Source organism: Drosophila virilis, chromosome 4, assembly GCF_030788295.1.
Source record: "Drosophila virilis strain 15010-1051.87 chromosome 4, Dvir_AGI_RSII-ME, whole genome shotgun sequence".
Classification (NCBI taxonomy): Eukaryota; Metazoa; Arthropoda; class Insecta; order Diptera; family Drosophilidae; genus Drosophila; species Drosophila virilis.
In genome coordinates, this window is record NC_091546.1 from 7,573,759 (window position 1) to 7,585,022 (window position 11,264).

At 40.0% G+C, this 11,264-nt stretch overlaps 3 protein-coding genes across 5 annotated transcripts; all 3 read left to right on the forward strand.

Moving 5' to 3' along the window:
* Positions 1-178: 178 nt before the first annotated feature.
* LOC6628704 (probable serine/threonine-protein kinase DDB_G0272254) lies at positions 179-4,689 on the forward strand. The gene is made up of 10 exons (XM_015173156.3): positions 179-578; positions 634-748; positions 812-1,111; positions 1,514-1,947; positions 2,069-2,141; positions 2,195-2,509; positions 2,565-2,744; positions 2,798-2,939; positions 2,993-3,165; positions 4,629-4,689. Exons 2-9 carry the CDS (start codon positions 707-709, stop codon positions 3,142-3,144), a joined length of 1,638 nt encoding a protein of 545 aa, XP_015028642.1. The 5' UTR covers positions 179-578; positions 634-706; the 3' UTR covers positions 3,145-3,165; positions 4,629-4,689.
* LOC26530817 (mitogen-activated protein kinase kinase kinase 7) lies at positions 4,630-8,156 on the forward strand. Of its 3 annotated transcripts, XM_015173374.3 has the most exons (9): positions 4,630-4,710; positions 4,993-5,180; positions 5,242-5,547; positions 5,655-6,145; positions 6,568-6,640; positions 6,690-7,004; positions 7,058-7,240; positions 7,298-7,439; positions 7,495-8,156. In XM_015173374.3, the coding sequence occupies exons 2-9, from the start codon at positions 5,154-5,156 to the stop codon at positions 7,701-7,703; spliced, it is 1,746 nt and encodes a 581-aa protein (XP_015028860.1). In that variant the 5' UTR covers positions 4,630-4,710; positions 4,993-5,153; the 3' UTR covers positions 7,704-8,156. The 3 variants fall into 3 exon arrangements, with proteins under 3 accessions (XP_015028860.1, XP_032294305.1, XP_015028859.1); XM_015173373.3 differs by lacking the exons at positions 4,630-4,710; positions 4,993-5,180; positions 5,242-5,547 and having other exon boundaries at positions 5,652-5,757; XM_032438414.2 differs by lacking the exons at positions 4,630-4,710; positions 6,690-7,004; positions 7,058-7,240; positions 7,298-7,439; positions 7,495-8,156 and having other exon boundaries at positions 5,089-5,180; positions 5,655-5,757.
* A 632-nt stretch (positions 8,157-8,788) lies between these two features.
* gudu (Armadillo repeat-containing protein gudu) lies at positions 8,789-11,222 on the forward strand. The gene is made up of 3 exons (XM_002052532.4): positions 8,789-9,544; positions 9,633-10,884; positions 10,949-11,222. The coding sequence occupies exons 1-3, from the start codon at positions 8,937-8,939 to the stop codon at positions 11,087-11,089; spliced, it is 2,001 nt and encodes a 666-aa protein (XP_002052568.1). The 5' UTR covers positions 8,789-8,936; the 3' UTR covers positions 11,090-11,222.
* Positions 11,223-11,264: the final 42 nt, after the last annotated feature.

Consider the following 11,264-nt stretch of genomic DNA (forward strand, 5'->3'; position numbering starts at 1 on the left):
GGCAATCAAAATTTAAACAAATTCCAGAAAGGTATTGTTATCGTTTCTATTAAATTGGCATTTATCGATCCCCTTAAAAATGGGTAGTATAAGGTATAATGGTTTTCATATGTTTTTTGATGGGACACTTGCACAAAAACATTATACGCTTTACACCCATTTTTAATGGCTGCACGGTTTAAAAAGGAAATAACTTAAAGAGGTTGACTGCTGTCAGTACTCGTTGAGCGATGTCTGCGCGTTAGACTTGCTTTTTATACCCGTTTTATACTTAATAGAAAAGAAGGTATACTTCTTAAATATTGTTGTGGTCAGTCTAAATAAGTTAGAATTTGTGTACGCACGCGAGCAGCTATCAACTTTTTAAACTAAATGCTTGGTTCTCGGAAATTTTGACTCACGATTATTATCAGTGCTCACACGGCTATCAAACTGTAAACATTTTATACTTTTTTAGCAGAAAAAAAAATAATTGGTTATAAAATTTGTATATCAAACGATAACGACAAGCATATTAAAAATATAATCTTGGTCAAAGGCAGCGTCCCCTAAGAGTCAAGGCTGCCTAACGAATGTCTGTAAGGTCGCCTTTTATTATAATGACACCGATCTGATCTGTTTTTTATGAACTAGCCACAGAAATTAACGGTCAATCGTTGACTTTTGTAAGAAAACTCTAATCCACAAGCTGCTTTTGCGATTGAACATGGATGACAATTTTAGTTTAAACGACATCGATCTAAAGGAGGTAATGATTTCTTACTATACCTGGCTTATGACAAAACAAAACAAATTATTGTTTATCTTAAAGGTAATCGGGAGAGGCTATTTTTCTACAGTATACAAATCATTTTGGCTTCAACATCAAGTTGCGGTTAAAACACATCGCAAATTTAATTACGAATGGGCCAGAAATAAATACGCACAGCTATTAAGCATTGACCATAAGAACATACTGAAATTTTATGGGATTGCAGTCTCTCCAGCCAAAGAATTGTACGTAGTTATGGAATACGCAGACTGCGGATCGCTGGCTTACCATATATACGGGTCAGATGTCCCAAGCTATTCTACGGAGGATGCACTCAAATGGATGCTCCAGTGTGCCGAGGTATGTTTCATTCCCCTCTATTCTTCATTTTCTATTCTTATACTTAGTTATAAGAAACTTAATATAGCCCAAAGAAAGCATCTCCGATCCCACGAACTAGATATATATTCTGGGTCAGCCCGTCGGTCAAAAGCCGAGTCGATCCAGCAATGTCTGTCTGTCCAACCGTCCGTATGTATGAAATTGTTTAATAAAGCTTCAAAGTGCTTGTAACGAATATAAATTGAATTGATTTGGCCATGTCCATCTGTCTGTACGTCTATATATAGTGTCGATCTCGGACATGTCAACTTTTTGCTGTATGTGTGTGTATGCTGAGATAACACAGCGATGGGTTCAGGGCATCTCCTAGTCGGGCACGCTCGACAAAATCACTGTTACCTGTTTATTCTCAATTTGCAGGGTCTTGCATTTTTACATGGACTGACGCCTAAGCCCATATTTCATGGCAACCTGAAGCCGGAGAATTTGTTTTTAGTCGATAACTGTCGCTGCTTGAAGATCGGCGAAGTAGCCGCTCGAGGATACGCCGTATCAAATCATTATATACCACCATCTAACAAAGAAGTATATGCCGAAAAAACCGACGTATATAGCTTTGGGATAGTGCTTTGGGAAGTGCTTTGCCGCAGGAAACCATTTTGTGAAAATGAACCATCTGCCTTTCCCGTCTTAAAATATATTTTTCTCGCTGGACGTCAACCACCCTTGAGTTGTATCCCGGATGGGTCGGGCTCTACCAATTTAAAATCGTTAATTAGCAGGTGTTGGCACAGCGACCAAAATATGCGGCCCATTGTGAAAACTGTGCTATTGAACCTTAGCATAATTATCAGGTACTTTTTTAATACATTTCGTTATTCAATTTAAGTTAATTTTATAGAAATATATTTCAACTTGTCTTAAGTTGTAATCAGAGCTTTTTTTGTAAATGGTATTTACTAACTTTTGCTCTAGGCTATATTTTGGCAACGTCCCAACCTTAGAAACACAAGCCACAGATCATATCGGAGATGTAAAATTGGAAGAGGTAATGTTCGCCTATTTTTGAATTTCTTAAATAAGTTAATAAATTTATTTTAGGAAATTGGCAGAGGCAGCTTTGGCGCTGTCCACAAGGCTAAGATGTATGACATTCAATTGGCGCTGAAACGAATTTTTGTAAATGATGCGGATGCCAAAAAGGGCATTGAAAGAGAAGTGAAGTATCTATCCAGCGCCTATCATGAGAATATAATCAAATTTTATTGTACTATGGAAGATAAAGAGTGCAACACGTTGATCTTGATGGAATACGCAGACTGCGGATCACTCCACAATTACATGTATCGTGATAGTAAAGAAGAACGAAACTACACACACGTGGCTGCCCTCAATTGGATGCAACAATTGGCTAAGGTAAACACAAATCGTGTTCTTCGTGCAACTAATAAAACCTGCATTTTCTTTCTAGGGTGTTGCTTACTTACATGCCATGAAACCAAAACCCGTAATTCATCGCGATCTGAAGCCACACAACTTGCTACTTGCGAACAACTTCCGCACCTTAAAGATAGCCGACTTTGGAACAGTCACGGAACAGGCTACTTTGATGACGATGATAATTGGCACTCCCGGCTATATGTCGCCAGAGGTTTGTATTCCTTGCAATGGAAAGGAGAAGGTTCAAGAATGTTCATTAATTAGGTTATCAATGCCCAAAAGTACACGGAGAAAAGTGATGTATTTAGCTTTGGCATTGTGTTTTGGGAGGTAATGGCACATAAAAAGCCCTTCTATCACTTGGAAAATAATGAACCAGTCGCGATGTTGGTTCAAGTTAGTAAGGGTAAGTGAACATGCAAATTAACAAATCATTTTTCAATTCATCTTTCGCTACAGGTAAGCATCCTCCTCTAAAAGATGTGGAAAACTGCCAAAATGCGGAGAAATTAAAAAAACTATTGAAACGTTGTTGGAATATTCTTCCGAAAAGCCGACCAACTATGGACTTGTTGAAAGAAAAGCTGAACAAGCTATATTTACAGAGCTAATATTCCACAAACTACTTTAAGGTAAAACAGCTGGAAATTACGTTTTTGGATAAAATAAAACAAAACGAATAATACAAAATCGGTGGAAGATTGGAGCCAACGATTTTTTGTGCGATTTTTCAACGGTTTTCAACGATTTTGCAAATTCCACAAAATAATAGAAAGAAAGGTATTTTGCCATCCGAAAGTCTTATGAACGAGCGTAATCTCTTTGTGACAGATAAGTCTATGAAAGAGTTTGCCTGTTGCAATTCGAATACAAATTGTTATATCTTATTACTGTTTTTGTACTTTATAAGCAATTTCCAAAAACGCAAAAAGTAACTTTTTAAATTGTGACTTCACTTCCTTTATGCAATTCACTCGAGCGCAACTACTTTGACATTATCAAGGTCAAAACTTCTACACTTATCAAAGATAATAGAGTAATCAAACTTTTGACAAATCACAGGAAGTTGATTGTTATCATATTTTCTGAGTTGGTATTGCAATACGGTGAACAGAATGAGTTTAAAGGGTATATAGGTTTTGTGCCAATCATTGTGTCAGTTAGTAAAAGGCTACTCCGATTCCATACCCTAGCTGCTACTTCTTTGGCTTGCTCTACATTATGGCAAATAAGATCGGTGCTGATTGTCTGATTTTGGGGGCATAGAGGAGGTATCCAAAAAATAAATGATGTTTAATATGAATATACTATATAAGAAGTTACACAACAACTATGGAGTATTTAGCTCTTATGATATTTAAGCTATGCTTCAAAAAACATCTCTCAAAACTATATACCCCTTTTCCCCATTTTCAAAGGCATGAGGTCATTAAAGTGCCATCGACTTAAATTAAGTTGACTACTGTCAGTACTAATCGAATACCTGGCGATAAGTTACCTTTTTTTTTACCCTGTCAAAGATAATTTTATTTCTCCTTCACCGGAATAAGTTGGAATTATTTTAGTTATTCGTGCACAAGTGAGCTGAACAGACCAATTATTCTGTTTTGTATTAATTTTCTACTCGTGAATTCTAACGCATGATCTTTTTTGATATTTTTGATTGTTAGACGTATTAGAATTGTCATTAAGTATAACGCCTAAAAAAACCAGACTAAAGGCTCGAAATTTAAAATATAAAGTCTCTCATACCAATTCCAAGAGAAACTCATAATTCATTTTGCGATATTACGTCTCATTTTCAAAAAAACGGATCATAGTCGCTTTTGATCAAGCCAAATTTGTTACTTTGGCTTTCGTATGGTAAAAAAATATAAAAACCTCATTAGTTTTGAAAAAGTCGAGAACACTTTATATAAGTTTGCATGTAAATTATGAACAATTTAATTTATATATTTTTGAGTTGAATTGGGTAAAAATGATATTACAGGACATCCTACGGCACGCACTGAATAGAATAGAAACCTAAATGCAGGTGTTCTCCCTTGCCGTTATTGATTCTGTCGGAAGTAAACCGTTTTTTTTTTTTTTGCAGAAAACCAGAAAGTGTGGACCAAAATTTACGAACTCTGGAAAATAGTAAATGCCGAGGCAAGATATCTTGATAAACAAAAAAGGTTTTTAATCAAACACCTAGCTTTCGGACACATGACGGACATATGACGTCGAAAAAACGACATAACTGATGGCGAGATTATGTCGATTTGAAGCGATATAGTTCCGCATATCTCCGCACAGAGATTATGTTGTTAGATAACAACTCTCGGGTAAAAAAGTCTGATTTTCGTTTTTAAAGCGGCGGAGATACGTCGTTTCAAAACGACATATTTTGCCAAAATTTAGATTTTCACCTTTTTAACCTAAACAACTTAATTTTCAACCGATCGTTCCTATGGCAGATATATGATATAGTAGTCATAGATATCTCATATAGGACATCCTATGGCATGCACAGATCAAATTGAAGAAGCATCAGGGTACCTGTAAGGTGATAACTTCCGGCTGAAAAACTCTTTACATTTGTTCTGCTATCTGGCATTCGATAAGCCAGCATTGAACCATGGCTGACTTTGTTGAACTGAAGGAGGTAAATGATTCGTAATAGAACAATAACTCAATTAACAAACAAATAACCTTTTATATTTAAGATAATCAAGAAAGGCAATTTTTCTACAGTGTACAAAGCATTTTGGAATCATAAGCAAATTGCTGTAAAAAAATATCATAAAAATGTTGAAGATTTTGAATGGGTCAGGAATAGATACGCCCGCCTGTTGAGCACTGACCATGAGAATATTCTGAAGTTTTATGAGGTTTCAGAGTCATCAAACAAAGAACTGTACTTGTTTTTGGAATACGCACAATGCCAATCCCTGGATACCCATATTCATGGGCCAGAAAGCCAAAAATATTCTATAAACATTGCGCTCCATTGGATGATCCAGTGTGCCGAGGTATGTCTCATTTATATTATCATCATTTTAGAGTGCATTTCATATATTTGTTGTCAAGCACATTCGACTACATTTATTGAGGAACTTTTTCATTCTCGCTCCCGCAGGGTCTTTCATTTTTACATGGACTAGCGCCGACGCCCATATTCCATGGCAACCTACAACCAAAGAATTTGTTTTTAACCGATAACGCTCGCTGCTTGAAGATCGGTGAGTTAGCAAGTGGCAATGACAATGTACCAAAACAGTATATACCACCTGAGGCAAGATCATATATCGACCATGAGGGATTCGATGATATGAACAGATACACAATAAAATATTACAGCGAGAAGATCGATGCATATAGCTTTGGAATAGTGCTTTGGGAAGTGCTTTCCCGCTGTAAACCATTTTGTGAAAATGAACTGTCTTCATTTCCTGGCCTTCAGAATGTCAAAATTAAGCTTGGTTTTAAGCTTCAACCACCTCTAAGCTATGTTGCAGATGTCTTGGGCTCTAGCTATATAAAATCGCTCATTGCCATGTGCTGGGAGAGTGACCAATATAAGGGGTCTGTTATGAAGACTGCTTCATTGAGCCTCAGCAAAATTATCAGGTGCTTTTTCTATCAACTTATTTATTACATTTAATTTTTGTACCCTGAATTTAGGTAAAGTATATAATGGTTTCGTGTAAATGTATGTAAAAGGCGGAAGGAAACATTTTCAACATCATAAAGTATATACTTATTATAGATCAGTCCATCTAGCCATGTTCGTCTGACTGTCCGTATGTATAAACGCGTCGATTAAAGAACCTCTAAAAGTTAGAGTCTTGAATATTCTAATGTTAGTGATCCTAGTGTTCGCGCTGTACGAGTTTGTTTCCGATATCCGATAACTTGCCTCATTTCTAAGCAATCTAAAAGAACTAGCTGCATTTGATGTTGATAGAAGAGAGTTCAGGGTATCCCCTAGTCGGGTACTTCCGACTAAAGCGTCTTACTTCTTAAATAACTTGAGCAAACTTTTTCCCTAGGCTTTATTTTGGCAACATCCCAACCTTTGAAGCACACGCAATAGAACATATCGACTATGTACAAGTGGAAGAGGTATTGATCACCAATTTTCTTAATTTCATTACTCAAGTATTGATTTCAGAAAATTGGACGGGGCGGCTTTGGCGTTGTCTATAAGGCTAAGATGAATGGAGCACAGCTGGCGCTGAAACGAATTTTTGTAAATGATGCGGATGCCAAAAAGGGCATTGAAAGAGAAGTGAAGTATCTATCCAGCGCCTATCATGAGAATATTATCAAATTTTATTGTACTATGGAAGATAAAGAGTGCAACACGTTGATTTTGATGGAATTCGCAGATTGTGGATCACTCCACAATTTCATGTATCGTGATAGAAAACAAGAGCCAAACTATTCGTACTTAGCTGCCCTCAATTGGATGCATCAACTATCCAAGGTAAAAGATGTTATTTTCATTGCACAGACATTGAAGAATGAAATAATTTGCAGGGTGTAGCTTACTTACATGACATGAAACCAAAGCCAGTGATACATCGCGATCTTAAGCCACACAACTTGTTACTTGCGAACAACTTCCGCATCTTAAAGATAGCCGACTTTGGAGCAGTCACGGAACAGGCTACTTCGAAGAAGATGACCGAAATTGGCACTCCCTGCTATATGGCACCAGAGGTTTGTACACCTTGGACTGAGAGCGAGTGGATTAAATAGTGGTGTACGTTTACATAGGTTTCCATCAGTCATATGTACTCGGAGAAATGTGATGTCTTCAGCTTTGGCATTGTGCTCTGGGAGGTGATGGCACATAAAAGGCCGTTCTATCACTTGAAAAACCTCCCAACTCTTGCCACCATGAATAAAATCAGTCAGGGTAAGCTTTTGGTCAAGTTACCTCAACTTTCGTTAAAGGTGTTGAATGGTTCTAGGTGAACGGCCTCTTCTCGCAGATGTAGAGCATCATGCGAATTCCAATAAATTGAAATCTTTGATGGAAAACTGCTGGAATACGGACCCAAAGAAACGATTAGCTATGAAAGATATTGCATTAGAACTTGGAACGGATTTTGTACATTTCGGTTTAGATATTTTCAGCATTAGACCCTTGCCAGATCCTTCGGATCTCGATTTTCTTTAGGGAAATGTAAATATTTAATTTTGTAAGAACCATTTTAAATTGCCGACTAGGTAATTTTTGCTTTTGCTTGTTCCATGAAATGCATGCTTTGTATAAAAAGTATATATCCTTATATTGTTACCAAATTGTAAAGCCAAGAAAATTTGATTTTAATCATATAATTGCCCAGTGTGAAGCTGAAGAAAAGGGTACGGGGTTACATCACGTTTATTTTCAAAATTGCGGAGATATGTCGTTTTGAAACGACAAAAAAGTGCTTTAATCAAAATCCTACGCGGACATATGACGTTTGAAAACGACATATCATATGTCCGCGCGGAATAATTTCTTTTTCAGACGTCCGCATCTCCGCAATTTTGGAAAAAAAAAAAACGTGATGTCATTTTGACGATTTGTGTCAAAATTTAGACTTACAAAAATATACAAAAATCATTGAAGTTTTCTTGTTCCACATTTAATGAGTCGATATCTTGATAAACAAAAAAGGTTTTTAATCAAACACCTACATATAACGTTGAAATACCGACATAACTCCGCCTGATGGCGAGATTATGTCGATTTGAAGCGACATATCTCCACTCGGGTAAAAAACGCATGATTTTCGTTTTTAAAAGCGGAGGGGATACGTCGTTTCAAAACGACATATTTTGGGTCAAAACTTAGATTTTCACCTTTTTAACCTAAACAACTTAACTTTCAACCGATCGTTCCTATGGCAGCTATATGATATAGTGGTCCGATCCAGCTGGTTTTGGACATATGTGCTGCTTGCAACAGAAAGAGATACTTCTGCAAAGTTTCATAAAGATACTTAGCTTTAAACTGAGGGACTAGTTTGTATAGAAACAGACAGACGGGCAGACGGTCAGACGGATAGACGGACATGGCTATAACGACTTGTCTGTTGATGCTGATCAAGAATATATATACTTTATGGGGTCGGAGATGTCTCCTTCTATGCGTTACGATAAAATCCTCTGCAAAGGTATAAAAAGTTGCAATTGTTTATTGTTTTTGTTAAGCTGTTTCACGTACTGACGTACGACAACTTTGTTAACGTTGCCCCGGCAACAAATGTTATTTAATCGATTTTTGTTATACGATTTTGAAATTCCTTTACGCAAGCTACACAAAAATTCATGAACAAGCAATTTCTACAACAGCAAAAGCCCATCACTGAGCACTTGTATATGACAAGTTAAATATAAGTGTATTTTAAACTTGTATTCCACGATGATTGGCACCGGTGCGCCACGCCGTCCACGAAAGATACGCGAACAGTGCGGCTCTTGTCCAGATCGCTTCTCTCGGGACAAGCGTCAAGTGGTTGCCGAAGATTCGGATACCACAGAAGAGGAATCCTCAACGGATGAGGAGGAACGCTGGAAAGACGTGGCCCGAGCTGCCGAAATACCCGCCGAATACTACAATATCCAGAAGCTGGTCAAATACATTAAGGCGGGCAATCAGACAGCCACAATAGTATCCCTGTGCTGCCTGCAGGACTACGATCTGCGCACGCAAATCAATCAGTTCGCTATCCAAGACATTGGCGGACTGGATGTCTTGGTCAACATACTCGAGTGCAGCGATACCAAATGCTGCCTGGGCGCACTTACCGTACTCTCCGATATAACGCTGAACATTGATATACGCAAGACGATTGTAGATCTCGATGGGATACCGTTGATTGTCGATATTCTGAGCTCGTCCATGAAGGATTTGAAAACCATGGCCGCCGAAACCTTGTCGAATGTGAGCAAAGTGCGTCTGGCACGCAAATATGTGCGCCGATGTGGCGGCATTTCCAAGCTGGTCGATCTGCTGGACATCAAAATGAGGTAGTATAATGAGGTAGCTATATCAATAATCTTATATATATCTTTATATATGTGTGTGTGTGTGTATTTCGTTTCCGATCCGCTGCAGCATACTGCAAACGCCACGCAGTCAACTTACCCTTGAGGAAATCGAATTCCTGGACATGGCCCGAGCCGGCTCACGTGCCCTTTGGACGCTGGCCGACTCCAAGCACAATATGGAACAGATGCGAAAGAGTGGCATAGTGCCCCTAATGGCCAACCTGCTGAAGTCCGTTCATATCGATGTGGTCATACCGATAATGGGCACTGTCCAAAAATGTTCGTCGGAGCCAAAATTTCAGCTGGCCATCACCACCGAGGGCATGATTGCAGATATTGTTAACCATTTGAATTCGGAGTGCATTGATCTCAAGGTAGAGGGCAGCACGGCGCTCTATAAATGCGCCTTTGATGCAACCACCCGGGATTTGGTACGCGAGGCGGGCGGACTGGAGCCGCTGGTTGGCATCATCAAGGACAAGACAGTGCGCGATAATAAGCCACTGATCCGAGGTGCAACGGGCGCCATTTGGATGTGCGCCATGTCCGATTTGAATGTCGAGCAATTGGACGACATGAATGTCATTCATCATCTGGTAGCCTTGCTCGCCGATGAGTGCGACGAGGTCTTGACCAATGTCACGGGCGCCTTGTCCGAATGCGTACGCTTCCAAAATAATCGTGTCCAAGTGCGCAATGCTGGCGGCCTGCCAGCCATGGTTGCTCTGCTCAACTCTTCGCATTCGCCGCTGCTCGAGAACCTGGCCAAGGCGATTAAGGAGTGCGCCGAGGATCCGGAGAGTATGCGCATTTTGGAGCAGTTGGATGCAGTGCGTCTGGTCTGGTCACTGCTCAAGAACACCAGTCCTCGAGTGCAGGCCCACGCCGCCTATGCGATTTGTCCTTGCGTGAAGAATGCCACCGACTCGGCGGAACTGGTGCGCAGCCTGGTAGGCGCCATGGAGCTGGTGGTGGGTCTGCTCAAGTCCAAGGAAATCATGGTGCTGTCGGCGGTGTGTGCGGCCATCGCTACGATTGCCTTGGACCAAACCAATCTGGCCATTCTCACAGATCTGCGTGTCATTTACAAGCTGGCTGATCTGGTCAACACCACGGACGATATGCTGCGCATGAATCTGGCAGCGGCCGTCGCAGCGTGCGCCTGTTTTGGCAACAACACCGAGGAGCTGGGACGTCTGCGCACCGTAACACCCATTGTCACCTACATGACCAGTGACAATCCCCTGGTGCATCGCACCACGGCCATGGCCCTCGAGAAACTCTCTATGGATCCACAGAACTGCATTACCATGCACCAGGTGAGCATTAAATAGCCTCGGGTTCAGCTATTCCCAGCTAACGAGTTATCCTTTCTTCCCACAGAGCGGAGTAGTGCCCTTCCTGCTGGAGTGCATTGGCTCCACCAACAAGGAGCTGCAACTCGCCGCCGCTGGCTGCCTCCGCAACATACGTGAGCTCGCCCTGCGTGCCGAGGAGTATATGCTTAAGATTGACGACGATTAGCCCGGCTCTCCGAGAGTATCTCTCAGCTGCAATGTCCTATGTAATGTCTTTCATATTATTTATGCGTTCACTGTTCAAATTGTTGCAAGTGCAAATAAATGTAGCCCAAAAGCGTCTACAAAATTAGATTAGATTAGGTGCAGTAAGTTTAAACTAGGTAGAATTTGCATTATTG

Excerpts from the sequence above, each read along its gene's own strand:
- gudu (XM_002052532.4), top strand. The coding sequence starts at position 8,937 with ATGATTGGCACCGGTGCGCCACGCCGTCCACGAAAGATACGCGAACAG. Across the intron at positions 9,545-9,632 it reads CTGCTGGACATCAAAATGAG|CATACTGCAAACGCCACGCA; the intron begins GTAGTATAATGA and ends GATCCGCTGCAG. Across the intron at positions 10,885-10,948 it reads ACTGCATTACCATGCACCAG|AGCGGAGTAGTGCCCTTCCT; the intron begins GTGAGCATTAAA and ends TTCTTCCCACAG.
- LOC6628704 (XM_015173156.3), top strand. The coding sequence starts at position 707 with ATGGATGACAATTTTAGTTTAAACGACATCGATCTAAAGGAG. Across the intron at positions 749-811 it reads ACGACATCGATCTAAAGGAG|GTAATCGGGAGAGGCTATTT; the intron begins GTAATGATTTCT and ends TTTATCTTAAAG. Across the intron at positions 2,940-2,992 it reads GTTGGTTCAAGTTAGTAAGG|GTAAGCATCCTCCTCTAAAA; the intron begins GTAAGTGAACAT and ends CTTTCGCTACAG.
- LOC26530817 (XM_015173374.3), top strand. The coding sequence starts at position 5,154 with ATGGCTGACTTTGTTGAACTGAAGGAG. Across the intron at positions 6,641-6,689 it reads ACTATGTACAAGTGGAAGAG|AAAATTGGACGGGGCGGCTT; the intron begins GTATTGATCACC and ends TATTGATTTCAG. Across the intron at positions 7,005-7,057 it reads GGATGCATCAACTATCCAAG|GGTGTAGCTTACTTACATGA; the intron begins GTAAAAGATGTT and ends AATAATTTGCAG.